Source organism: Mus caroli, chromosome 2 (genome assembly GCF_900094665.2).
Source record: "Mus caroli chromosome 2, CAROLI_EIJ_v1.1, whole genome shotgun sequence".
Taxonomy (NCBI): Eukaryota; Metazoa; Chordata; class Mammalia; order Rodentia; family Muridae; genus Mus; species Mus caroli.
This window is the reverse complement of record NC_034571.1, coordinates 23,297,326-23,321,817: the sequence shown is the minus strand read 5'-3', so window position 1 is coordinate 23,321,817 and position 24,492 is coordinate 23,297,326. Positions and strand designations below refer to the sequence as shown.

At 51.2% G+C, this 24,492-nt stretch overlaps 2 protein-coding genes across 10 annotated transcripts in view; one reads left to right on the top strand and one right to left on the bottom strand.

Moving 5' to 3' along the window:
* The window catches only part of Brd3 (bromodomain containing 3), a 58,402-nt gene extending 40,245 nt beyond the window's left edge, over positions 1 to 18,157 (top strand). For 6 of the 8 annotated variants that reach the window (XM_021181866.2, XM_021181859.2, XM_029473367.1 and 3 more), the window contains exons 3-13: positions 245 to 382; positions 1,269 to 1,416; positions 2,114 to 2,328; positions 4,022 to 4,393; positions 6,810 to 6,938; positions 9,300 to 9,491; positions 10,344 to 10,394; positions 10,720 to 10,961; positions 13,248 to 13,540; positions 14,462 to 14,587; positions 15,156 to 18,157. In XM_021181866.2, the coding sequence (XP_021037525.1) occupies positions 245 to 382; positions 1,269 to 1,416; positions 2,114 to 2,328; positions 4,022 to 4,393; positions 6,810 to 6,938; positions 9,300 to 9,491; positions 10,344 to 10,394; positions 10,720 to 10,961; positions 13,248 to 13,540; positions 14,462 to 14,587; positions 15,156 to 15,271 (2,022 nt within the window). In that variant the 3' untranslated portion in view covers positions 15,272 to 18,157. The remainder of the gene's footprint in view (positions 1 to 244; positions 383 to 1,268; positions 1,417 to 2,113; positions 2,329 to 4,021; positions 4,394 to 6,809; positions 6,939 to 9,299; positions 9,492 to 10,343; positions 10,395 to 10,719; positions 10,962 to 13,247; positions 13,541 to 14,461; positions 14,588 to 15,155) is intronic. The other 2 variants (XM_021181875.2, XM_021181884.2) reach the window with 1 other exon arrangement.
* Positions 18,158 to 19,722: 1,565 nt separating this feature from the next.
* Brd3os (BRD3 opposite strand) lies at positions 19,723 to 21,511 on the bottom strand. Of its 2 annotated transcripts, none has more exons than XM_029470151.1 (2): positions 21,139 to 21,511; positions 19,723 to 21,031 (listed from the first exon to the last, which is right to left on the bottom strand). In XM_029470151.1, the coding sequence occupies exon 2, from the start codon at positions 20,558 to 20,560 to the stop codon at positions 20,306 to 20,308; it is 255 nt and encodes an 84-aa protein (XP_029326011.1). In that variant the 5' UTR covers positions 20,561 to 21,031; positions 21,139 to 21,511; the 3' UTR covers positions 19,723 to 20,305. The 2 variants fall into 2 exon arrangements, with proteins under 2 accessions (XP_029326011.1, XP_029326009.1); XM_029470149.1 differs by having other exon boundaries at positions 19,723 to 21,015.
* Positions 21,512 to 24,492: the final 2,981 nt, after the last annotated feature.

The following is a 24,492-nucleotide window of genomic DNA, read 5'->3' as shown; positions in this document are numbered from 1 at the left end:
CAGAGGGAGTTTGGCTCTCTCTGCTTGGGGGCCGCTCAGGCTCTGCCCCAGCTAGAGAAACCTGTGGGGACAGGTTTGGCAAGAGTTTGCCAAAGAGGACTGGTCAAGAGTCTCCTCAGACCACATGGCCCTCCTGCTCTCAGGCCCCTGGGAGGGGCCTGTTGTGGGAGGACTTTGCTGTTCTTGGGAAGTGTGAGAATAACATTGGCTATATGAGTAACACTTCTGAACATCTCTTTCCTAGGATTATCATAAAATAATAAAAAACCCAATGGACATGGGGACTATCAAGAAGAGACTAGAAAATAATTATTATTGGAGTGCCAGTGAGTGTATGCAGGACTTCAACACCATGTTTACAAACTGTTATATTTATAATAAGGTGAGACACAAGTCGTGGGGCTCCAAAGCTGCTTGAGGGAACAATTTCAGCTCGGGGGTGGGAGGGTGGGTGGCTCAGGTCCATGGCATGACTATGGTGCCCTGTGAGCCCAGGCCCTCTGCCAGGGTTCTCAGGCTCACAGTAGGTAAACTCTGGTATTCTTGTGGCCAGTGAGTTCCTGTGCCATTTTAATGGTCTGCTGGAGGTCAGTGGAAACTGGACAGCTTCCAGAGGACCCCGACAGCTCACAGGCTCTGTCCTGGGTCCCCAACTTTAGGAACCCTGAAAGTGCAAATGTAGGGGTCCAGCCTGCCATCAGGAGGAGAGGCAGTCAAGTAGGCTGTGACCTGTGGGCAGCCACCCAAGCTGTTACACAGAACACTGTGACTTGGGACTTCTGCAGAGTGGTCAGTGTTGGAATGGATGGCCAGGGTCACAGGTGACCTGAATTGGGGATTTGGTTTCTTAGCTTCGTGAATGCAGGAAAGGTATTGGTGTCGAGCTGTGGAAACTTCTTTTCTCTTCTGGGTGAAGGCTGTTTTGTTGTTGTTTTTTTGTTTTGGTTTTTCGAGACAGGGTTTCTCTGTATAGCCCTGGCTGTCCTGGAACTCACTTTGTAGACCAAGCTGGCCTCGAACTCAGAAATCCGCCTGCCTCTGCCTCCCGAGTGCTGGGATTAAAGGCGTGCGCCACCACGCCGGGCGTAAAGACTGTTTTTATACTTTGCATTCTTCTCAGATTTTCCACATTGAAAAATAATCTTGTCCTTCCTCCATGACAAGTCTCTTAACACATTTAGTGCTCTCTTGAACTATAACCTACAATGTTGTTTTTTGCAAGTGCACAACTCCTTTCCCAGCGAGTGACCTGGGTTCTCTGTCTTCAGCCCACAGATGATATAGTGCTAATGGCCCAGGCCTTAGAGAAAATCTTTCTGCAGAAAGTGGCCCAGATGCCTCAGGAGGAAGTTGAACTATTGCCCCCTGCTCCAAAGGGCAAAGGCCGGAAGCCAGCTGCAGGAGCCCAAAATGCAGGTAAAAGAAGGCCGGAAGGGAGGGAGGGAGCACAGGCATTCCCTGCTGAGGCTGTGAGTGGAGGGGTTGCTGGGACTCCTTTGATCCCTCTTAAGTTTTTACTGTTGCCTGACAGGTAGGACAGGTGTCATATGAGCTTGGCTGGTGGTGGATCCTTAGCTGTGTCAGAGAGGTGGCCTGCCTGGGCCAGAGAGGACATTTCTGTAGCTGCTGTCACATGTCCCATCTGTCCCCCCACATTTTACACCTATTTTTATTGACCTTAGCATTGGCGTGGCTTTGCTTGCTGCCTGGTTTAGAGTAGTTGCTCTCTCGGCTGGAGAGTCAAGGTGATCCTTATGTAGTGCGCTGGGCCCATCTGGGAGTCCAGCCATGTCTGAGAATGGGTATTGATTAGAGGTGTGTCAGATAGAATCACTGACTGGGCAGGGTGTGGCTGAAAGGGAGCTAGGTGTGAGGAAGGCTGAATCCTGGGTCGTCAGTTAGTCAACTGTAGACCCAGAGCTGGTTAACCCAGTGAACATTGTCCAGGCAGCAGGGCCAAGTCCTACCCCAAGGCTAGGTAGAGAGACTCTTCTAGCCTAGGGTGTCTTGGTCCATCCCAGAAGGCCGTGGTGCTGTGGCTGGATGGCATGATCTTAGATGCTTCTGGAAATACAGAGCCTACTGAATTGAGCTCCCTGTCCTTGCCTTGAAGGTTCACAACAAGTGGCAGCTGTGTCTTCGGTCTCCCCAGCAACCCCCTTCCAGAACATGCCCCCCACCGTATCCCAGACACCCGTCATTGCCGCCACCCCTGTACCAACCATCACTGCAAACGTCACGTCAGTTCCAGTCCCCCCACCCGCTGCACCACCTCCTCCTGCGACACCCATCGTCCCTGTGGTCCCTCCCACACCGCCTGTAGTCAAGGTGAGCTTCCCTGAGGCCTGCATGGCTATCTAGTGAGGAAGTCATTTGGGGGTCCAAGCCCCCTAAAGTTTCTGGGGCAGGTGGGAGCTCTGCTGCCTCTCCAGGTACAGCTGTTTGGAAAGGTTTTCCACACAGACAAGAAGACCGAGGCTCAGGGGTGGAGGTCACATGGCTGGTGCTGGCCGAGCTGGACTTGCACCCCAGCTTCTTTGGCCTGGTTGGGGAAGGTGGAGAAGGTGTGGGCTATAGTGAGAGCAAGACGGGTCAGATATCTCTGGTCATCTCTAAGGGGGTGATGGCCAGTGACACTAGCCTGGATTCGTAGGGGCCTGCACAGTTGTCCCTCATTAGCTGGGCGTTTCCACAGTGGACACTGTCCTGCTCTGGCCAGGCCCTACTTGGGCATAGGTGGAGTGGAGACTCTCTGTAAGGTGTGGGGTTGGCCAGGCCTATTGAGTCTCCACTTTGAGTAGGGCCCGCAGCAGGCACTCATGTGTATTATCTTCTTCAATTTGATCCTCACAGCGACCCTCTGGGGCAGGCAGTAGTCCCCCCTCTTACAGATGAGGAAACGGGCGCTCAGGGGTTAAATGGCTCTCCCAAGGTAAAATGCCACCTCCGTTGCCTTCCCTCCCCCTGTGGCCTTCACTGCCTGCACTTCCCGGTGGCGCCTGGCCAGGCTGTTTGCCACATCGAGTTTACCCTCCCACCCCAGGTCCTATGCAGCTCGTGCTTGGTGCTTGCCATCCTGTAGGTGTCCATCAAATGTTTTTGGATGGCCAGCTTGTGCCCCTGTCAGCCTGAGGGTGGCAGCTTGGCTGGGGAAGTAACTAGGGGGCTGTCCATGGCAGGTTCTGTTGCTGTCATCTGGCCTGTGAGTTTTTGTGGCCAAGCAATCAGAGGAACCCGCTGAGCAGGTCTCAGTATATACCGAGTCCTGGTCCTAATTCAGTGGCAATACCTATTGTTTGGGCTCTTCAGGCTGTGGCAGAGACCCCTTACCCCCTCAGGTCCCTTGGCAGAGACTCTGTGTGTGTCAGCTATGAGCAGCCAGCTCCACGTGCACCCGTGGAAGGCTGTGACACCTTCTGGGCCCTCTGCACTGCCTGTGCCTTCCAGATAGAGTCCTGATCCGTTTATGCCTATAGCCCTTGGAGTCTCTTGGCTTCTAACTGCTGTGGCTGCTTCATGTCTCCTGGTCAGGCTGCCCCCACCCATCTAGCCTGGAATGCTCCTCCTGCCTCCCTTCCTTCTGCTCGATTTGTGTCTGTTCTTGAAGCACCTGCTCAGGGTCTGGTCTGGCACTTTCTTCTTGGCCTTTAAAGCAGGGAGTTCTTGTCCCTGGCACCAGTCTATGGTGTTTCTTAGATGTTGGGTGAATTCCCTGTAGCTCCTCATGCTGCTCAGGTCAGTGGCACGCTCACCCACCTGGTTGGCTGAATCCTCAGGGCTGACAGGGAGAGTCCGAGCCTCACCACGGCCAGCTGTGTGACCTTGGGCCCTGGGCCTGGCCCCTCTGAGCCTCAGTGTCTTCTGTACTGTGGGGACAGCTGAGAAGGAAACAAGACCCTGCATGTGGTCGCTAGCTTGGCACCTGGCAGGCAGTCTGCACTCTGGAGGTGTAGCAGTCGTGTGACACATCTCCCTGTGCAATTCCTTGTTGCTGGAGCTCACTGGTACTTTGTTGTCACAGAAAAAGGGCGTGAAGCGGAAAGCAGACACAACCACACCCACAACATCCGCCATCACTGCCAGCCGGAGTGAGTCTCCCCCGCCACTTTCAGAGCCTAAGCAAGCCAAGGTAGTGGCCCGAAGGGAGAGCGGGGGCCGCCCCATCAAACCTCCCAAGAAGGACCTGGAAGATGGTGAGGTCCCACAGCACGCGGGTAAAAAGGGAAAACTGTCTGAGCACCTGCGGCACTGTGACAGCATCCTCCGGGAGATGCTGTCCAAGAAGCATGCTGCCTATGCGTGGCCCTTTTATAAGCCAGTGGACGCGGAGGCGCTGGAGCTGCATGACTACCATGACATCATCAAGCACCCCATGGACCTCAGCACGGTCAAAGTAAGTGGGCTGTGCCCATGTCAGAGTCAGTCGGCTCCTTATGGCCCTGGTAGCCCTGCTTGGCTGAGCTGCACTCTGTGACCTCCTGATGGTCCTCTTCTGCTGGTGCCTCTTGTCCCTACCCACACTGGACCTCGGGGACCAGGACCTGTTAGTTTCTGAGTCTGCACCTCCATTGTCATTTATCCTGGTGGAACATAAAGCTGTAGTTTAGTTCTTTCTGTCCCCCAGTTCCGTATCACCAGAAGGGGGTTCTTAATGGTGTCTGCTTCAGAGACTAATGCAGAAGCAGGTAGATCTCTGTAAGTTTGAGATTTACAGCCTGGTGTGCAAAACAAGTTCCAGGACATTCACGGCTACATAGAGAGGCCCTGTCTCGAACCCCTGATGTGTAGGTACACATCACAGCAGAGATGGGGAGTCTGGTGGCCAGCAGAGTGGCCATCTTTGATCTTGGCCTTCACGTAGATAGGGAAGTATATATAGAGAGATGGACAAAGAACAGAGGCCACAAGCTCAGCTGTGCCATCCCCACACCGGCATTTCCTGGGGTCTGTGTCTTCTGGTTTTTGTGGTGTTCAGCCAGGTCAGGGCTTGGCGGGTGTAAAGGTGGGCTTGAGTTTGTGAGAAGACCCTGGGAGATGATAATACAGTTGGGCTTGGCTCTTCCTAAAGGAATCTCTGCTGACTCCCAGGTAGTTGGTTATTTCATCCAGGCATCCTTTCAAAGGCAGTGGCTTCAGCTGAAGAATCATGGTGCCTGAAGCAGAATCTCCCAGTTGAAGCCTTTTGTCCTAGATAGTAGTGAGTATCGGGGACAGGTAGGCCTAGCCACCTAAAAAAGTGTTTATGCCTGTGTTCGTTTGAGTAAAAAATGAAGTAAGCAACTGGGTCTGTCCAGCAGGGCTGGAGTGAGGAAAAGGGCCCTGGGAAGGAACCACGTTGTCCCAGAGCTGCTGGAGGCCTTGGTTTACTCTGCCTGGCCACTGCTGTGTAGTTGTGTGGAGTTCTGGAACTTTGCTGGGGGCTCCAGTGTTTTGGCTGTACTGGGACAGAATAATTCCGTTTGGTTGCCCTCTCATTTGTCCAAGATGAGGCACCTTTGGGAGTTCAGTTCACTGGGAAGCCGCCATCTGCTTTGTTCAGGCTTAACAGAGGCTATGTGCTTACGCAGGTGACACAGTCTGTGAAAAGACTTTAGCAGAAGAGTCCGAGACTAAAGACTGAAAGACTAATAAAGGCTATACAGTAAAGGGGAAGTACTGACTATGCTATGGATGTCATTTTTGTTTTAGATCTGTGTGTACGAGTATTTGCCTGCATGTGTGTATGTGCACCATGTGCATGTCTGGTACCCACTGAGGTGTTGGATACCCGGCAGCTGGAGTTGTAGATAATGGCCATGTGGGTGATGGGAACTGAACCTAGCTCTTCTGCAAGAGTAACAATCGCCCTTAAACACTTGACCATCTTTCCAGCACCCAGTAGAGTATAGCTTTTAATGATAAAGCTTAAGGGGGGATTGTCCCGGCATGTATCATGCTAGTTCCAGGAGTTGTCCAGGTCCATATCACACCAGTTCCAGGAGGCATTTCTCCAAGCAGCCATCTGCTGAGACATGAGTGTCTTTGGGCACAAGAGCCAGCCAGGCCTGTTACCTGAGATCCCTCCACTGTGTAGGAACACATATCCAATCAGGGGTTGGGATGGATGCTTAGCCCCCAGATCTCTGACTCTTCCTGCTCCCCACACAAGACAGGAACCCCACACCCTTATAAGCAGCTTAAAATATGCCAGCCCAGTCCCCACCGGTCTGCCCTGCCCAGCTTTGTGTGCCTGTGTGACCTTGCCCAACCTGCAGCTCCTGGGACTGCTTGGGCTAGTTTTCAGTAGAGTTTGAGGGGCTTTGCTTCATTCAGGGTGGTTCCTGTGATTGTCAGCATTGGCTTCACAGACCTGTACTGCCCTGCCCTCCACCCCTGCACAAGCTCAGAGCTGCCTCTGGGCCCAAAACATAAGCAGCAGGTTGGTAAGAGCTCCTGGATTCCTCCCAGGAAAAGCTGCCTTCTGTAAGCTGAGTGGGCCTCCCAAGACTGGGATTGAAATTCCCCTAGAGCTCCCAGCACCAGAACCTTCTGCGACACACGCCGTGCCATGTGGAACTGAAAACTAAATGAGGATGGGGTTGGAGTGAACCTTATCTCCCAATCTTTCGTCCATTCAGTGGCTCTGTCCTTGAAGCCCAGATGCTTCTTGTTGAATCTCTTACTCCTTCCCGAGGGCTGGCTCCCTCCTCTGAGAACCCTAAGCTAATTGCCAGATGCCTGACTGGCAGTTGGCTTGGTTGCCATGGGATGTTCTGAGGATCTAAGTCTACCCCCTACATGGTCTGCTCACACCTTGCTGCTTGTTACAGAGGAAGATGGATAGCCGAGAGTACCCAGACGCACAGGGCTTCGCTGCTGATATCCGGTTAATGTTCTCGAATTGTTATAAGTACAACCCTCCAGACCACGAAGTGGTGGCCATGGCCAGGAAGCTCCAGGTAAGCCAGGGCTGGGTGTAAGTGTGATTAATAGCTGCATTATGCTGTGGGTGTGGAGGCCCTTAGATATAGTCTGGGCACACCGGGACAACGATGCAGGTCTCCAAAGCATCCCCAGCAGGCAGGCCTCTGAGGCGCCTTGCTTCCACAGCCCACTTCACCTGTGTGAGATCCTGCTAATGGTAGAGTGGATTCCAGGATACATAAGTAGACGGGCAGGGTGCAGGCTGGGACGGGAAGGTGGGAAGCAGGCAGTGGCCTCTGTGGCTGTAGAAACCCATGCCCAGCTGTCCTACAGAGTATCACCGTCTGTCCGTTTGGGGTTGGTGTACCCTAGTGAGGCTGGTGGGTGACCGGTCTACCGAGATGTTAAAGCAGGGCTGGGTTGGTTCACAATGACAGCGACTCTTAGAGAAAAGCTGTCTTAAGGGGAGACCAGAGTGTTCTTGTGGAGCCTTCAGTGCAAGTGTGAGCAATCCACAGAGTCCCACCCAGGGTGTGTGAATACTTGTATGTACATGTGGTGGTCTGCCAAGGACCAGGTGCTGTATAGAACACCAGGATTTTGTTGGCGGAAGTTATCAAAGGGCTTTGCTTTTGGTGACAAAGGTAAAGATTAGGAAGTTTTTCAGCACCTGAACATTTTTATTTTGGTTTTTGGTATTTCGTTTTTTTTTTTTTTTTTTTTTTTTATGTTATTGTTGCTGCTTTTAACTGAATCTGAGGGGCTGAACGATGGCTGAAGTGGTTAAGAGCACTTGTTACTCTTGCATGGGACCTGAGCTTGGTTCTCAGCACCTGAATGGTGGCTCACAACCATCTATAGCTCCAGTTCCAGGGGATCCGACGCTCTTCTAGCCTGTGAGCAGTGCGTGCATGTGGTTCATATACATACATGCAAGCAAAACACACATAAAATACATGTTTTTAACTTTTTAAAATAGAGTCTGGTTCTGTAACTTAGGCTCGTCTTGAATTTGTAGCTATCTCAGTTTCCTGAGTTTTGGTATTACAGGTGTCCCACTACACCTGGCTTGGGGACCCAGAATGTTCTATGAGCATTTCTTAGTTCCCTAACAGCCATCTTGGGTTATGAGGGTTGGTGGGCAAACCCTTTTTCCCACTTGTGTGGGTCCTCCTGATGTTTCTCACCTCCCTTTGAAAGTGGCCCCTGTGAGGGAAAAAGAACTCCTGTGAGGCATAAGGTCTCTTCAGTGCTGGCTGTGCCCTGCTCCTTCTGCACAGACCCTGCTGGGAAACAGGGCACAGTAGTTATGGAGGTCCTCTTATGTGTAGAGGTAGCTTTAGGCCCTGCCTACTTGATCTATGTGGACTTGCTTGCTGTGGACTCCAAAGGGATTTTCACACAATGTCAAAGGGCACTGTGCTGCTAAAAGCCAGACTCTCAGCCAGGTGGCGGTGTGTGCCTTGACAGAACCAGAGACAGGTAGTCTCTGAGTTCAAGGCCAGCCTGGTCTAGGAAGTGACTTCCAGGAAAGGTCGGGCTACACAGAGAAATGCTGTCTCAGAAAACAAAAGAAAACGGAGGCCAGCTGTCCCACAGAAGGTGATTGCTAGCCACCCAGCCATAAAGCATAGAAGGAGCCTCGTCACCTGTCACCGGTGCTATTGAGCAGTCGCCACTGTTAATTTTATGGATCGTGCTCTGGGGGCTGTAGCCCAACCCCATATTGACTTGTTAGTTCAGGATCTAAGGGTTGGGAGGAGTCTAAGTGCACACTCAAAGTAGGCACTTTTAGAAGCTGGGCTCCGGCCTGATGTGTGTGTATGTGTGCACATGCTAACACATGTCTGGGTAGGTCCAGTGTATGAGGCAGACAACAGGAACACCCCCTTATTTTCCTCATGACCCCTTCATCCCTTTCTGCCTCATGGTAGAATTGTTTTCATCAAGGTGGCTGCAAGGGACTTTTTTAAAATTTGGCTTTGCTAGAATGTAGCTTTCCCCATTTTGGCACGCTGGTGTGAGATGTGTCACTACAGTAAAAGCCCGGGGGAGGGGATCAGGTGAGATAGGAGCCAGCTCTAAGTACCCTGTGGCTGAAGTCCCTGCTGGTCTTCAGGGCTGAAGGAAAGACACTCTTGGGGGCACCAGGGCTGCCTGACTGCGGGGCTGTTTTTGCCTCTTGCAGAAGACTTGCAGGTTTAGTCACAGGGAGCTGTGTGCCATGCTCTAGAGAGCCAGGTCTGTGATTGGCTGGCCTCTTTCCCTCGTTCTAGGCCTACACTGAGCAGTGCCTGCCCCTTTGCAGAGCCTGAGCCACGTGTGGTGTGGGCCACTGAGGTGCATCTTACATGCTAGAGGTGTGCATGTGTTGAGATGTCCCTCTTTTTCTCCAGGATGTGTTTGAGATGAGGTTTGCCAAGATGCCTGATGAGCCCATGGAGGCGCCTGCGCTGCCCGCTCCCACAGCCCCCATCGCGAGCAAGGGGGCTGAGAGCAGCCGCAGTAGTGAGGAGAGCTCTTCAGATTCAGGCAGCTCAGACTCAGAAGAGGAGCGAGCCACTCGGCTGGCTGAGCTGCAGGAGCAGGTGAGGATAAGCGCCTCTGCTGCTTCCCACTGGGCAGGGGCCACCAAGCCTAGCTGCCTGAGCTGGCCCTGACCGGCCATCCTTTTTCCTTTCCTTCCCTTCACCTGCTGCGGCCCTTGTCTGTGCTGGTGGGCTTGCTCACAGAACCTTCCTGGGTCTGAGGAGGCTGGAGTCTGACACCCAAGAGCACATAAGTGGCTGAAAGCTCTTGTGTGCCTGACACATTCTTGGGTCCCTGGGGGCTGGGCTCTCCAGAAAGGCCTGGGGGTCATACACAGGCCACAGAAATGTCTTTTAAGTAGCAGCTACAGTGGGTGTGCTCCAGGTTCCAAGAACCCCTCAGAGCCTGTCTCAAATCTGTGCCTCTCATGTCCTCCTCTGCCTCATTCTCCCTGCTGTGCAGAATGAGGTGACCTGACTGTTCTGAGGAACAGTCCAGCTGTATGAACTACTTTGCCAGGTGTGGCAGCCAGCCCTTCGAAGTCAGAACATAGCCACCAAGACAGTAGTGTGCGTGAGCAGGTGGCTCCAGGGGGAGGCAGGGCTAGGAGAGTAGAGTGTCTCCAGACGGAGCTGCATGTCAGACTCTGGGATGCTGAGGTCATGGAGCAGGGAATTGGCTGTGAAGGGTGTGGCCTTAGGGCTGCTGAGTCCTTCCCACTGCATGGTACCTTCCCCTGTTGGCTATGGAGCTTTTCCTGAGGTACCCAGGAGCCACGCAGGCCACCTGCTTACCTGTACATGGTGGGTCGCGGCCCCTCCCCAGACATGAGTGCAGCACTCTGTCTTGCCGGCTGCTGGTCGGGCCACGGGAGGACGAGCCGCTGTCATTGTTTCGCTTTGATCCCGCAGACTGGCTGCGGAGCCTTCCAGGATCAGCTGTTGAATGTCTCCTCTGTGCAGGTGCTTACACTAGTCCTCTCATCTGAAAGATAAGCATTAATGATGAAAGTATTAGTTGCTATTACCAAGTTCCTCCTGTGTCACCTGCCCCAAGCCCAGCCTATGTGCAACCACCCTGGGAGGTGGGTCCCTGTCCCCCATAGGTGAGTGAACAGGTTCAGAAGGTGACATGACTCACCAGCAGGCACAGAGAGGGGCAGAGTGGGCTGGGACGTGCTTCCCTGCATCTCTCTGGCTTCCAGAGGCAGAGTGGGGTCATAGTTGAGGCAGCCACAGGGGTGCAGACCTGCCCAGAGTACCCGCTTAGCTGCTTGCTCTTTTCTAGCTAAAGGCCGTGCACGAACAGCTGGCTGCCTTGTCTCAGGCCCCAGTGAACAAACCAAAGAAGAAGAAGGAGAAGAAGGAAAAGGAAAAGAAGAAGAAAGACAAGGACAAAGACAAAGAGAAGGAGAAGCACAAGGCCAAGTCTGAGGAGGAGAAGAAGGCCAAGGCAGCCCCAGCAGCCAAGCAGGCCCAGCAGAAGAAGGCTCCCACCAAGAAGGCCAACAGCACAACCACAGCCAGCAGGTGGGTGGTCGCCTGCCAGGCCCTCAGATACCTCAGGGCCCCAGGACTGCCATATCTGGGACATGGAGCCTTGGCTCCATGGCAACTGGGCTGGGGCTTTGGGGAAGAAGAGGGTTCTCTGTAGCTGGGTGGGAACATTAGCTGCCGTCAGCAGGTGAGCCGGTAGGCAGTGGGAGCTGGGTACAGAACTTAGGGGAGGCTAGCAGACAGCTTCTTTGGGTGGAGTTATGCTACTGGGGGAAAGCTGAGAGGATACGTGTAGACTGCCAAGTGCTCTGCTTTGATAAGGCATCCTCAGAGGAAGAGGTCACATTGTGGCCATTGTGGAGGACAAGTTCTTGGGCAGAGGTCATGCAAGCAAGGACACTGCCTTGGATTGGTGGCGATGCAGGAGGTGGCAGCAGTGAGGCTGATGGCTTAGAGGGCTGCTTGGGAACGGGCTGGGAAGGCTTGAGTGCCTAGGTTCAGGAGAACAGTGTGTGCAGCCCTGGAGCCATGCAGGGTGGGCTCTGTTCCCACCTGCCTTCCCCTCTCCTTGTTCTCTCCCTTGGAAAGGATATAGAAATCAGGATTTTTTTCATACTCTCTTTGTCTGGATTTGGAATCTGTATAATGCTGATCCCCAGAATGGTACTGTATAATATTTCAGAGTAATTAGGGACAGTTTTTGAGAAGACTATTTACCTTTTTTCTATTTCCTGGCAGTTGAGTATGTTGGGAGACTCCTCCACTCTACATTCTGTGGCCTGGCTTTAATATATACATCTATCTGCAGGTCTGAGGTGTCTTCATGGGCAGTTGACATATGGTCAAGACTTTGTCAGTTTCTAGTCTCTTCTAGAGAACAGTCCTTGACAGGAAGCCTTCCCTATTGACAGTTTTGGTTTTTGGTTTTGGTTTGTTTTGGTTTTTTGAGACACCTCTTGTCACTTTTAATCTTTTGTTTGGTTTGGTTTGGTTTGGTTTGGTTTGGTTTGGTTTGGTTTGGTTTGGTTTGGGACAGGGCTTCTCTGTCCTGGAGCTCACTGCTCACAGGATGGCCTCAAACACAGATCTACCTGTCTCTGCCTCCTGGGTGCTGGGATCAAGGTGTGCATCACCACACCTGGACTTGCTTTAAAAAGGTTTTTTTTTTTTTTTTTTTTTTTTCTTTTTTTTTTTTTTTTTTTTTTTTTATGTGTTGCCTGCATGCCTAACTGTGTACCATGAATATGTGTCCCCCTCAGAAGCCAACAAAGGATATCAGCTCCCTGGAACTGGTGTTATAGGTAGTTGTAAGCTGCTGTGTGGGCACTGAGATCCAGGTCTTCTGTAAGAACAGAGCTCTTGGCCACTGAACCATCTCTTCAGGACCCCCCCCCCCCCTTTAAACTCTTTAAAATCACTTGTGGTGCTGAGTAGGCACAGTGCCACACATTGTTCATCCAAGCACTGAGGAGTCAGAGACGATCTCTGTGAGGTCAGGGCCAGCCTGGTCTACAGCGTGCATTTCAGGCCAGCCAGGGCTATATATTGAGAACCTGTCTCAATAAATAATTAGAAAGTCGTGTGTGTGTGTGTGAGTGTGTGTGTGTGTGTGTGTGTGTGTGTATACGTACATACATACCACAGTGTATACGTGGAAGTCAGAGGACAGTCTACAAGAGAGGAGTCTCCCATTGCAGTATGTATATACTGGGGATTAAACTAGGATTTACAACCCTTCATCTACCAAACTGTCTCACTAACCCTGTAGCCTTCTTTGTAAAAATACAATATAGCCATGTTTGGCTTTCCCTACCATCTCAGAGGCAAGGTTTTACTACCATCTTGCCTGCCTGTTGAGTTTGCATGGTGTGTTTTACCAGCTTGGTAACTTTATCACTGAAGGTCTTGTTTCTCATGTGACCATCTCTTCCTTTTCTGTCAGCCACTCACACTCAGTGACTGACGTGCTCGGACTGCATCGACCATGTCATTATGATCTCTGTCCCTAGCCTTTTCTCTTCCTTTCCAAATTTTAAATAGTATGAATGTGGCGATCTGGTTCTGACTTCTTAGGTTTGAGAGGTGGTAGGTAGTTCCTGACTGGACCCTGGGCCAGGAAGCAGCTATTCTGACCCCGAAGTAGGGTCTTGCCTGTCTCTGGCAGGCAAACCAGACACCCTCGGTTTGCCCAGCTCTTGTTCCTGAGGAGCCCTAGGGGACCTCTAGGGAAGAGAACGGTCTTTAGTGAAGGAGAAAGGGGCTAGGTGGTGGGATAGGTAACTGAGACTCAATGCCACATGGCTCTGTCTTCTGCCTCAGACAGCTCAAGAAGGGCGGCAAGCAGGCATCTGCGTCCTATGACTCAGAGGAGGAGGAGGAGGGCCTGCCCATGAGCTATGATGAAAAGCGGCAACTTAGCCTGGACATCAACCGGCTGCCCGGCGAGAAGCTGGGGCGTGTGGTGCACATCATTCAGTCTCGGGAGCCCTCGCTTCGGGACTCAAACCCAGACGAGATTGAGATTGACTTTGAGACCCTGAAACCAACCACGCTGCGGGAACTGGAGAGATATGTCAAGTCTTGTTTACAAAAAAAGCAGAGGAAACCATTGTGTAAGTTGTCTGGGAGAGCATGGCTCTGGTAGCCCCTGCAGCCCCTGAGAGCAGGCACTGGGCCCACAGCTGCCTTGCTGTTTAAGCCTGCCTGCCTACCACAGGCCCCAAGGACATCTGTGCTCAGCCAGTGCATTCGTGCTGCCACATCCTCTTCCCTGTTCTCTGATAGGGAAGATTCGTATTGGGCCCCAACTGGCCTGTCGTGAGAAATATGATGTGGGGTTGGCTCAGCCCATTCATTCACGTCCAGGTAGGGCCCTTCTCATTCCCTTTCCTAAGGCTCCTTCTGGGGCTTTGGCTGTAGGGAAGAGTCCCATTCCCTTCACTGGTGATGTCTGTACAGAATCTCCACAGGATGGACCCTGACCTAAAGTTCACCCTGAATTTGATGGTTTCAGCAGACAGGGACCAGTCACTGCCTGGGTTTGCAGGTGCTAGAAGCTGGGAGGAAGAGAAGTCCCAAGGCAGCCCCTCACTATCTAGGCTCATGCCAGCCTACATGTGGCTGTTGAGTGAGGTGTGTTTGGTCCTTTATCACTCTGGAACAACAAGCTTGAGGAGGAGGGTGATCCAGGGGCCAGGGAGTGAAAGCTGGACTCTTTCCTAGACCATGGCAGTCTCTGTGGCTCAGGCAGGAGGAGGAGCTGTGCTGTGGGAGGACTGAGACAGGGTCTGTGCCCTTCCCATAGGAACAGATGACAGGTCATAGCCCAGGCTCTGGAGCCAGGGAGATAGAGAGATGAGGATATGCGGGAGTACTCAGTAGATATGGTGTGTCAGTGGTGGTTCCAGGTCACCCTGCAATTTCCTGCTCCAGCTCCCGTGTCAGAGATACACTGATCCTGCAGCAAGGCCGGTGGTGGTGGTGGTGCGTGCACAGGTGTGTGGGACTGGGACTTACGCTCACTTACTCCACAGCAACAAGCGGGAAGAAGCAGGCAGCCAAATCGAAAGAGGAGCTAGCTCAGGAGAAGAAAAAGGAGCTGGAGAGGCGGCTGCAGGATGTCAGTGGACAACTGAACAGCAAAAAACCCACTAAGAAAGGTAACCATTGAGGCCTTTCATTGTGGGCAGGAGAACATGTCAACCTCCAAGCACCTCCTAGCCTTTAGGAGTGGAGGCATCTTTGGGCGTTGGGGGTGGTTACAGGTGTGTGTGTGTTGTGTGTTGTGTGTGTGTGTGTGAGAGAGACAGACCTTCTAAAGGTCTATGCAGTTGGGCTCTTGGAAGGATCTCTTGGGGTTGGTCTTGATGCCGAGGGCCTGCTCACCCCTAAACATAGGTCACCACCTTGTTGAAAGTGGTGGGTTTCTGGCTTTCTAACCTACCATGTTAAATTGGTACCGTGAGCAAGCACTGTCTCCAGTCCAGGGCTTCTACATAGGGTTTGCTAGGCCTTAGATTGGGTGAGTAGGTATTTTTGTCCCTTCCTTTTGCTTTGGCTTCAGAGATGCTCTAGAACAGCAGATGTATAGGCACTGGTCAGAGTCTGAGACTCAGTGGCGATCCTACCTAGACAAGTGTCTTAGTGCAGCCTTGTGGCCAGACAGGTGACCTGTGACAGTGTGGCACACTGCTCAGCAAGGGTCTCTCCCCTCCTGTGTCCTTGCAGAGAAGTCCGGCTCAGCTCCCTCAGGAGGCCCGTCAAGGCTCAGCAGTAGCAGCTCCTCTGAGTCTGCAAGCAGTAGCTCCAGTGGATCGAGCTCCGACAGCAGTGACTCAGAGTGAACTCGGACTGGGACAGAGCTGGACAGATGGACGTGGTGCACGCCAACGCAGTGTCCCCTCCTATGGTTAATATACTTTCGTTCCATGGTGTGCAGGTTTTCTTTTACTTCAGTGTTATGATCTCTTCCAGCTGTGCTCCGGTAGGGCGGAGAGCCTCGCACGTGCACCAGACCCCATGAGAGGGCCGAGCTCTGCGGGGGAAATGCCTTTGCAGCTCCATTTAGTTGTTTGGAGACTGCTCCTGGGATGCTAACCTGATGGCCATAGACACGGTGGGCTGGAGGCGTGGCTGGACCTGCCCAATCCCTCCTCAGGACCAGCCTCTCCCTTAGTAACTTGAAGGAAGCTTTGCAAGGGTGTCTCTCTGGAGCGGGTTCTGTGTTTGAAAGCTGTTAGAACACTAACCAGCAGGTTACTTCTCTCCACAGGGGCTGAAGACAGATGTGTCAGCCCATGGGAACCAGCCTGGGCCCTAGTGGAGGGTCCTGGTAGCTGCAGACCAGAGCCTCCCACCTCGGGGTTGGGTGTGGAGGAAGAGGGGTTCTGAGTTCCCTGGTCCTTTGGCTGTGTGTGCAGCGTGCAGATTTCGGGACACCGAAACTTTTACCTCAACTTAAGGGAATAAAAACAAACAAACAAAAAAAGATTAAAAAACAAAAACAAAAACAAACCTTTTTTGTAAGTTCATCCATTTTCTACAGAAGTCCAGCCCAGAGTCCCCACTTTGCTAGTGCTGCCTGGCTGCCACCGCCTAACGCTCTGAACCACCGCCCCAGTTTTATGTATATATAAATACTTTATTTATTAACATCATTGGTCATTTTTTAAAAAATGAAAAAGAAAAAAAAAGAAGAGAAAAACCCATAAATAAGTGCATTGTGAGGAACATGGAGAGGATGCTGTCCTCTGCGACAGAGACAGGCCCGTGGCGGGGCGCCTCTGGTCCTGGTGCTCATCATGGCTGGCTTCTCTGAGCTCATTGGCTGTTTGTTTTTTGTTTTTTTGTTTTTGTTTTTTTTTTTTTTTTTAATGAAATGTGGGGACTTTGCAAGCGTAGACGCCCTTCAGCTGTAGCACATCTTCATTTTATGGTATCTATTCAGTTTTTTCTTACTAACTTCTGGTCTTTTAAAAGACATCAACGGAGGAACCTCGGTTCTTCAACACAAGCTTTGTATGTAAGCTGAGAGAAAAGTCATGTATATCAGGCCTAGGTCTTGACATTTAATTTTCTATTGTAAAAAGTAATAATATACAGAGTTTAACAGAAGGTCCTGTTGGGTTTGTTGTTTTTGAGGCTGCCGAATGGTTTTGGAATGCAGGGTCAGCCTTGGATTATCTCTGAGCATTGTGGCCTCAGCCAGGAGTGCACTGGCCAGTCTCCCAGGCCTGGAAGCACCTGCCACTGCAGTGTGCAGAGGCTCTCCTTGACCTTTCTACTTTTGACACGGGTCCCTGTTCAAGAATTTCCAGTTAGCCCCAGAAAGAGACTGGTTCTCTTGACCCCCACCTGAGAGCGCCAAGTGCAGGGCCTTGTGTTGTGTAGTTTTACTTGGGCTGGGGGTGGTTCTTGCGGTTTCTTCCATTGCTTCTAGGCAGAGCCAAGGACTCGTCCTCACCATTCATACATGGGAGATATTTAAAGTTTCTAAAGTCGATCCCACCAGCCCTCGATGTGCACAGGCAGTGGGTGTCAAGCTCGGGAAGTGGCTGGCTGGCTGGCTGGCATGTCTAGACGCCTGGTGAGTTATCAGCCAGTTAAACGTGTAAGCCAGTTTTGTTTATAATAAAGATATAAGTGGATTTTAAGGTTCCATTTTTTTAAGGTTACCCTTGTTTTTCAAAGGTATTTTTTAAACAGATCTTTAATAGAATATTTAAGCTGTGACTGTAAGAAATAAACAAGAATAAACTGACAGGCCTTCCTTCACATGGGGTCTCAGTGGTGTGGCCTACCATGACAGCTTGGCCAGTGTGCCTAGGCAGGGCACATTGCCTGGGCATGTGTAGAGTGAGTGCCCCTGTGAGCTGCTAGGCAAGCAGAGTCTGGCTCTGAGGTGATGTCCCCACAGCAGGGTGGTAGTACAGAGCTGGGCATGGGGTGGAGGTCTGGCATTCCTGTGGCTGTGGTCCCTAGTAAGCAGCCTTGGTCATTGGTGCTTTTAACTTTTTTTTCTTTTTGTCCAGACTTAAATTGTTTTGTCTTCAGAGTTTTGGAGGACCCCGGTCCCCACAATGCCAGGCTGCGGGGTAACTGCCATCCCCTCCTGTGAGTTACATGCGGGGACTTAGACTGTCCTGTGCAGAGGTGGAGGGCAGCTGTCTACAGGCTTCCTAGAGGTCACATGCAGGGCTGGGGTGGCCACTTGGCAGAGTCCTTGTGGTTCAGACCTCCGCAGGCTAGGTAGCTCAGCTTGCTTACAGACTGGAGACATTTTCTTGTGTGGTTTTCTGGGTTTTGTCCTTCTGCAGCTGTCATGGCTTTACAGTCACTTGGGAAATGCAAGCCACTGTTAAAGCTTTGTCCTGTTCATCACTGTCCCTGCTCCTGGCATAACACTTCCAGAGGCTTTCCTTTTTTTATATATATATCTATATATATATATATATATTTAAAACGTTTCTTTTCTGTATGATGTGCATGCAAGTTTACCGTAACTTTTCTTAAAACTTTTTAGTGCCGTTTCTAGTATATTCCTGTAAATGTCAGTTACTGAAAATGAGTCCATTGTAAGTAGTTTAGCTTGTTTTTTGCAATGCCGGCCTCAACACCACAGAGTAAAAAAAAAAAAAAACAGTAGGAAGTACTCTGGTGTCTCGGGTAATCATGAACCTTTCTCCTAGGGTGTTTGTTTTGTTTTCATAATAAAAAGGGAAAGAAGATTGTGTCTGTGTGCTGCTCTTTGCTGCAATGCCTCTCTGTAAGGGCACATGGCGAGGTCCTTACACTTCACCTCTTAATAGCTCTCGGTAGAACTGCTGTGAGTTCTTTAAGGCCAGCCCACTACACAGTATACACAAACACACAAAGCCCTTTCACAGAACACACAAAGCACTTGAGCAGCTGCTGTCCTGTCATGGTGCTGGGGTATGGGGAGTCCTTTGCAGTCCTCATTTAGACTGCCTGCTGTCCTAAGTCATGCCTCTCTTGAGGTCTCACTATGTCCATACCACCTGTCCCGTGCTGCAGTTGACTGACAGGTTACTTGTGGGATAGGCCTCCAAATGTAGTGGGCCAAGTGGAAATGTGTGAGAACATATAAAGAGCCCTATACTGCTCACTACAAGTTGGCCGTGGTGTGGCTTAGGCACCGTGAAGAAGGAATGAGAAGCCCGGAGAGGAGGGTCACTGGGCTCTAGGGAATGTCCATCCCATCCAGAGTGGGTCAGGCTACTTTGGCACTCTTGCTGACACTAACCCTTCTCATCAGACTAGGTCTTTTGGCATTGGCCTGGCCTCCTAGCACAGATGGCATCCTCTGCAGTGTAAGCAGCGTAGTGGCTTCCCAGTGTCCTACATGGAGCATCATGCTGTGTGCTACCCATATCTGCTATCTGCCTGAAGACAGAGGCCCAAGTGCTCACAGTCCTAACACATCTGTGGTCTCTCTCCAAGTTAATGTGCAGTGTCTGATTCAGACAGACGGCCTTGGGTTAGGATAATGTGTGAGCAGGTAGTGGGAACTCCAGATGCACACGAAGCTTGCTTGCAGCACTTCCAATTGAACTGAAAGGCTTGACAGAAACTAATGAACTTGGAACCGCTTCCAAGTGTTAGGCCCCCAGGTCAGGCCAACCAACCCATACTATTTATGGGCTTCCTCTATATTTACAGGAATGCATTACAAAAGTCTAACCCATACCCTTGATTTCGGCTGGGGCTGAGCCAAAGGACCTAGGCTGCTCAGGAGGCTCCAGCTAGTCAGGCTGGATGAAGTGTTTGAGGGATGCACCGTATCCTGACAGTTGTAACACAAATGTGCACATCTGCAACGAGATACAGAGTACCGTGAGTACAGCCATGGATGAGACATGCCTTTTGCACACGTTACAAGCCAAGTGTCATTTGCCTGATGAGTGGGCAGAGCAAGGTGCACGGGGAGGGTTGGTGCCTCTGGAGCAGTTTGACAGCACAGTGCAGAGTGAGGAGACACGCGAACCCTCGGACAGTGGCTCTCAGCAACCACGCCACCGTTACCGTTATTCTAGAAAGCCGAGTAAGGTTTTTTTTTTTTTTAAGATTTATTTATTATTATATGTGAGTACACTGTAGCTGACCTCAGACACACCAGAAGATGGTGTCAGATCTCATTACAGGTGGTTGTGAGCCACCATGTGGTTACTGGGATTTGAACTCAGGACCTTCAGAAGAGCAGTCAGTGCTCTTACCCACTGAGCCATCTCGCCAGCCCCCCGAGTAAGGCTTTACACAAGGAAAATGAGAAAGGGACGAGTCTTTAAGATGTTTATTTAGAAAGCTCAGTTTTGACAAAATGCATCCCCACATTTGCAGAGCCATGGGGTGGACAGTGCTAGCCTCTAAACGAGTGCCTTTGCAACCTGGTAGAAGAGAGGATCCAATTCGTCACCATCAGAATCCACTTTTCCCACACTTAGATTAGGCTTGGAATCACTTCGGGGCACATTTTGCTTAAGGACGACACACCTATATAAGAGGCCACATCTGGTGGCTAGTGTGGATGCTATCACAATGCAGTAATGTCACTACCAGCACTGCGCCCCTTTCACATGCCACTGCAGTGAGCTGACAGATCTGGGACCCTGCAAGAAGAGTCACCTCCTTACCCTGGACCTGATCCATTCTCTATCAAGCAGCAGCTCACAGCAGGTGAGGGTCGGGGTGTGCGTCTCTCTTGCTTCCCTTTTGTTTGGAAGCATTTCCTGGGCTTGGGCAGTGAGAGGAGCATCTAGGTACCTGTTGTGCCACTAATAAAGTGTTGGATGACATTCTTGGATGTTGGGTTTTTATACACGGCTTGATCTTCATGGCCATCAAGGGTCTTCTCCCTGGAATTACATGATTGAGCAAAACTTAGACTGGCCAGTGTCCCTAGAGACCCCAAGCTGGTTTTTGTCTCGAACTAAGATGGCCTCATTTCCATACTGGGAGTACCACATGCTGCGGCTTCTGCTCAGGTATGTACTAGGTGGTACAGACTCCAACTTCTGCTGCTGTTGTTGCCAAATGAGCAAGGACGTATCCCTGTACCGGAGGCGGGCATGGGATTCTGACAGGGCCTTCTCTGCCAGTGGGACTCGCCCACTCATCCCACAGGCCCAGCGTCCTGCACACCTGGCTTTCCTCCTAGGCCAGGAACAGCTGGCTGCTTTGTTTTGTAACTAGTTGGCCAACAGCCTTGATGGCTGTTGAGTTTGGGAGTCCTTGTTCAACTTAATAGTGAAAGTAGGTAACTTAGACCTTCCATAGGCAAGATCCTCAGGAGGGCAGGAGAATCCAAGACACATCTCCAACCATTCAGAAGCCACGTGAGAGCCATTCCCTACAAAGTGCTCTAGTGTTGACAGTGACTCCACACCACTCCTGGGAAGCCTGCCAGGTGTCCACTACCGCTGCAATACTGCTGAGCTCAAAGAGATGTATCCAGGGTGTCTGCAGCAGGGGCTGGCCTGTCCATACCACTCAAAACACAATGGGGATGTGGACTAAGCGTTGGTTCAGGTCCTTTCTTCTAGCCAGTCTTCCACTCTTACCAAGGGTGACACTGCAAAGAGAAGAAACTGTCGGGAGGGGAGGGGAGGGGAGGGTAGTCGGTGGCAGGCCCAGTAGGGGCCTCACCACCAGGAGCAGCCTCTATGTGCCAGAGAGTTCAAGCGAGGTTACTCACGGATGTAGCTAATGAGCTGAGCGGAAGGATGAGGCGGATGGACAATCGCAGGTCCCTTAATAACCCACAGACGGTTGGTGGTCCCAGGGTCTCCTCTCCGCTGGTGAGAGAAGTGGTCCTCAGCTATGGAGCAGAGAGCTACTGGAAGGAGGAAGGATGCGAGCCCTACGCCCCAGCGGCCAGCAAAGTCACCGCTTGCCCGGATGCTCCAGCGAAGCAGACTTTGCCACCGGCGCTCGCGGACACGCGTGAGCCTGCTGACGCAAGGGATCCAGGTCCCGGGCAGAGCCAGGAGGCCGCGGCTACGTCTCCATGGCAGCGTCGCAGGCGTGGCGAGCCGAGCGCCGAGGACCCGCCTGCAGACGGACGCATCGATCATTCTGTGGGCAGGGCCAAAGACCTAGAGGGAGAGGAGGAGCGTCCAGAGGGCGGTGGGGAAGGAAAGGGGAAGGACTGGAGAGGGAGGGGGAGCTTGGAGAGAACTTAGGTTAGGGGGCGGAGAGAAGAAGGGGAGGAGGAGATCCAGAGAAAAGGGAGAGGGAAGGAGCTTGAAGAGAGGAGGAGCCGGAGAAAGTGGCAGAGCGAGATCCAGGATGAGGAGAGAGTGGCGAGAGGAGGATCCCGAGAAATTTGGGAGTGTGTAGTGGGGGAAGAATCTAGGAGATGGGGAGGCTCTGGAGTGGGGAGCATGAAAGGAATGCTAGGAGAAGAAAGAGCTAGGGAGGAGAGGATGAGGATTGAGAGGAGGAGCCTGAAGAGGCAAAGGAAGAAGGGGCGTTTGGGGGAAGCGGAGTGGGCATTGCAGAGTGGAGGGGGTGGTAAACACAAAGGGAGAAGCCAGGATAGAAAAGGAGCCTGGGGAAGACACACTGGAGTCAGAACTGGGAGGGAGATGGGGCGAGGAGCTTGGGGACGGATATGAGGAGGAGCATGAAGGGTGAGGAGCGGCTAGGAAGCCTCCTGGAGGAGATGCTGAAGAGGGAATAGGAGTTAGCATTAGGCACCTTCCCATTCTTGATCCTGACATGGTTTCTGAGGCTTTTATTTTTCTTCTGTTTTGGTTTTTCGAGACAGGGTTTCTCTGTATAGCCCTGGCTGTCCTGGAACTCACTTTGCAGACCAGGCTGGCCTCGAACTCAGAAATCCGCCTGCCTCTGCTTCCCACAGTGCTGGGATTAAAGGTGTGCTCCACCACGCCCCGGCTCAGTTTCTGAGGCTTTTATGTTTGGGTTGGAGCTTTTGTGGTGTGGAGTTTGACGCCACAGCCTTGGGCATGTTAGGCAAGTGCTCTAAGGCTAAGCTTTGTCTTCGGTCCTTATTTCCTTTGTGCAGTTTCCTTCTCAGACCTATTGCTGTTATTATTGACATCCCACTCAGATGATACGCACACTTGTTTTCAATTTATTTAATGTGGTGTGGGATGCATCATTTCAAAAGTAGCTGCGAAATTCCGCCATTCCACATACTGCTCATTTGAATTGTCCTAAAGCCCCAGGAAAATTCAGCATACACTCCTATTAGACCCGACCAAACACTGTGACCCCGTGTCCATTGTTTTTCTTCATAAGATTCTGTTTTCACACTTTAGTCCGATGCCAATTAAGAATATTGACATCAAAAAGAAGAAGAAGAAGAAGAAGAAGAAGAAGAAGAAGAAGAAGAAGAAGAAGAAGAAGAAGAAGAGCTGGGCGTGGTGGCCCACGCCTTTAATCCCAGCACTCAGGAGGCAGAGGCAGGAGGATTTCTGAGTTCGAGGCCAGCCTGGTCTACAAAGTGAGTTCCAGGACAGCCAGGGATATATAGAGAAACCCTGTCTCAAAAAACCAAAAAAAACAAAAAAAAGAATATTGACATCAGTGGGTGGTGGAGAAGGAGCAGGGTGGGATGGTGGTGGTAGGAATTTTCGAGGCAGAGGCAGGCAGATCTCTGAGTTTGAGGCCAGCTTAGTCTAGTCAGTGAGTTTCAGATCAACCAAGGCTACCTAGTAAGAACTTATCTCAAAAAGATAAGAGAGAGAAAAGAAAAAAGAATACTGACACCATGGACAGCCCCAAAACAAAACCAAAGTACAGAATACCATTTTGTTGTTGTTTTGTTTTGTTTTATTTTTCAAGATACGGTTTCTCAGTGTAACAGCCCTGACTGTCCTGGACTCGATTTGTTGATCAGGCTGTCCTCAAACTCACAGAGATCTGCCTGTCTCGTGCCTCCTGAGCGCTAGTATTAAAGACATGTACCACCACTCCCCAGGATGGAATACCAATTTTTTCCCCCATGGCTCCACTCGCTCTGGTCTGCTTGCTTACTCACTTCTGCCCTGCTCGCTTCGGCTGTATTTATTTCATGTATGTGAGTACACTATCACAGTCTTCAGACACAGCAGAAGAGGGCCTCGGATCCCATTACAGATGGTTGTGAGCCAACATGTATGTGGTTGCTGGGAATTGAACTCAAGACCTCTGGAAGAACAGTCAGGGCTCTTAGCCCCTGAGCCATCTCTCCAGTCCCAGAATACGAATTCTTTACATGGGCATTTATCTGTGTCGGCTTGCCTGCCTGTCTGTCTAGGTATTTGTGTGTGTGTGTATGTGTGGTCATGCACATACCATGGTACACATGTGAAGATCAGAGTTCAGCTGGAGGGCATCTGCTCTTTCACTTGGAATGGAACTTAGGTTGTCAGTATTGGTGACACATTCCCTTGTCACCTACTGACCCATGTCACCTACTGAGCCTGTCTCCGGGTCTTCACCTTGTTTATTTGTTTGTGTGTGTGTGTGTGTGTGTGTCGGGGGGGGGTGAGTGGCATGTGTGCATATGGAAGATGTGGAAGTCAAAATTCAACATGCAGGATTTGATTCCTTCTACCATATGGGTTCCAGAGGTCAAGCTCAGATAGGCTCGGTGGTGCGCGTCTTCACCTGCTGAACCATCTCCGCAGTTTTGAAACAGTGTCTTCCACTGAACTTAGAGCATACCAAGTTGGCAAAACAAGTTAGTCAAGGATTTTCCTGTCCCTGCCTCCTCAGTGAAAAATGCATGCCACCATGCAAGGCTGTGTTATGGGTTCTGTGAACCAACCCAGGTCCTTATGTTTGTGTAGCAAGCTCATAACTGATGGGACCATTTCCCTAGCACCCTAGCGCCCTAGCTTCCCTCCTTCACAATGCTTCACTGTGTAGCCCAGGTAGCCCATGTCCTCCTTAAGTTCTTTGAGAAGTTTGAGACAGAATTTCTCTGTGTACTTGCCCCCTTTCTTCTCTTCTCTTCTCTTCTCTTCTCTTCTCTTCTCTTCTCTTCTCTTCTCTTCTCTTCTCTTCTCTTCTCTTCTCTTCTCCTCTCCTCTCCTCTCCT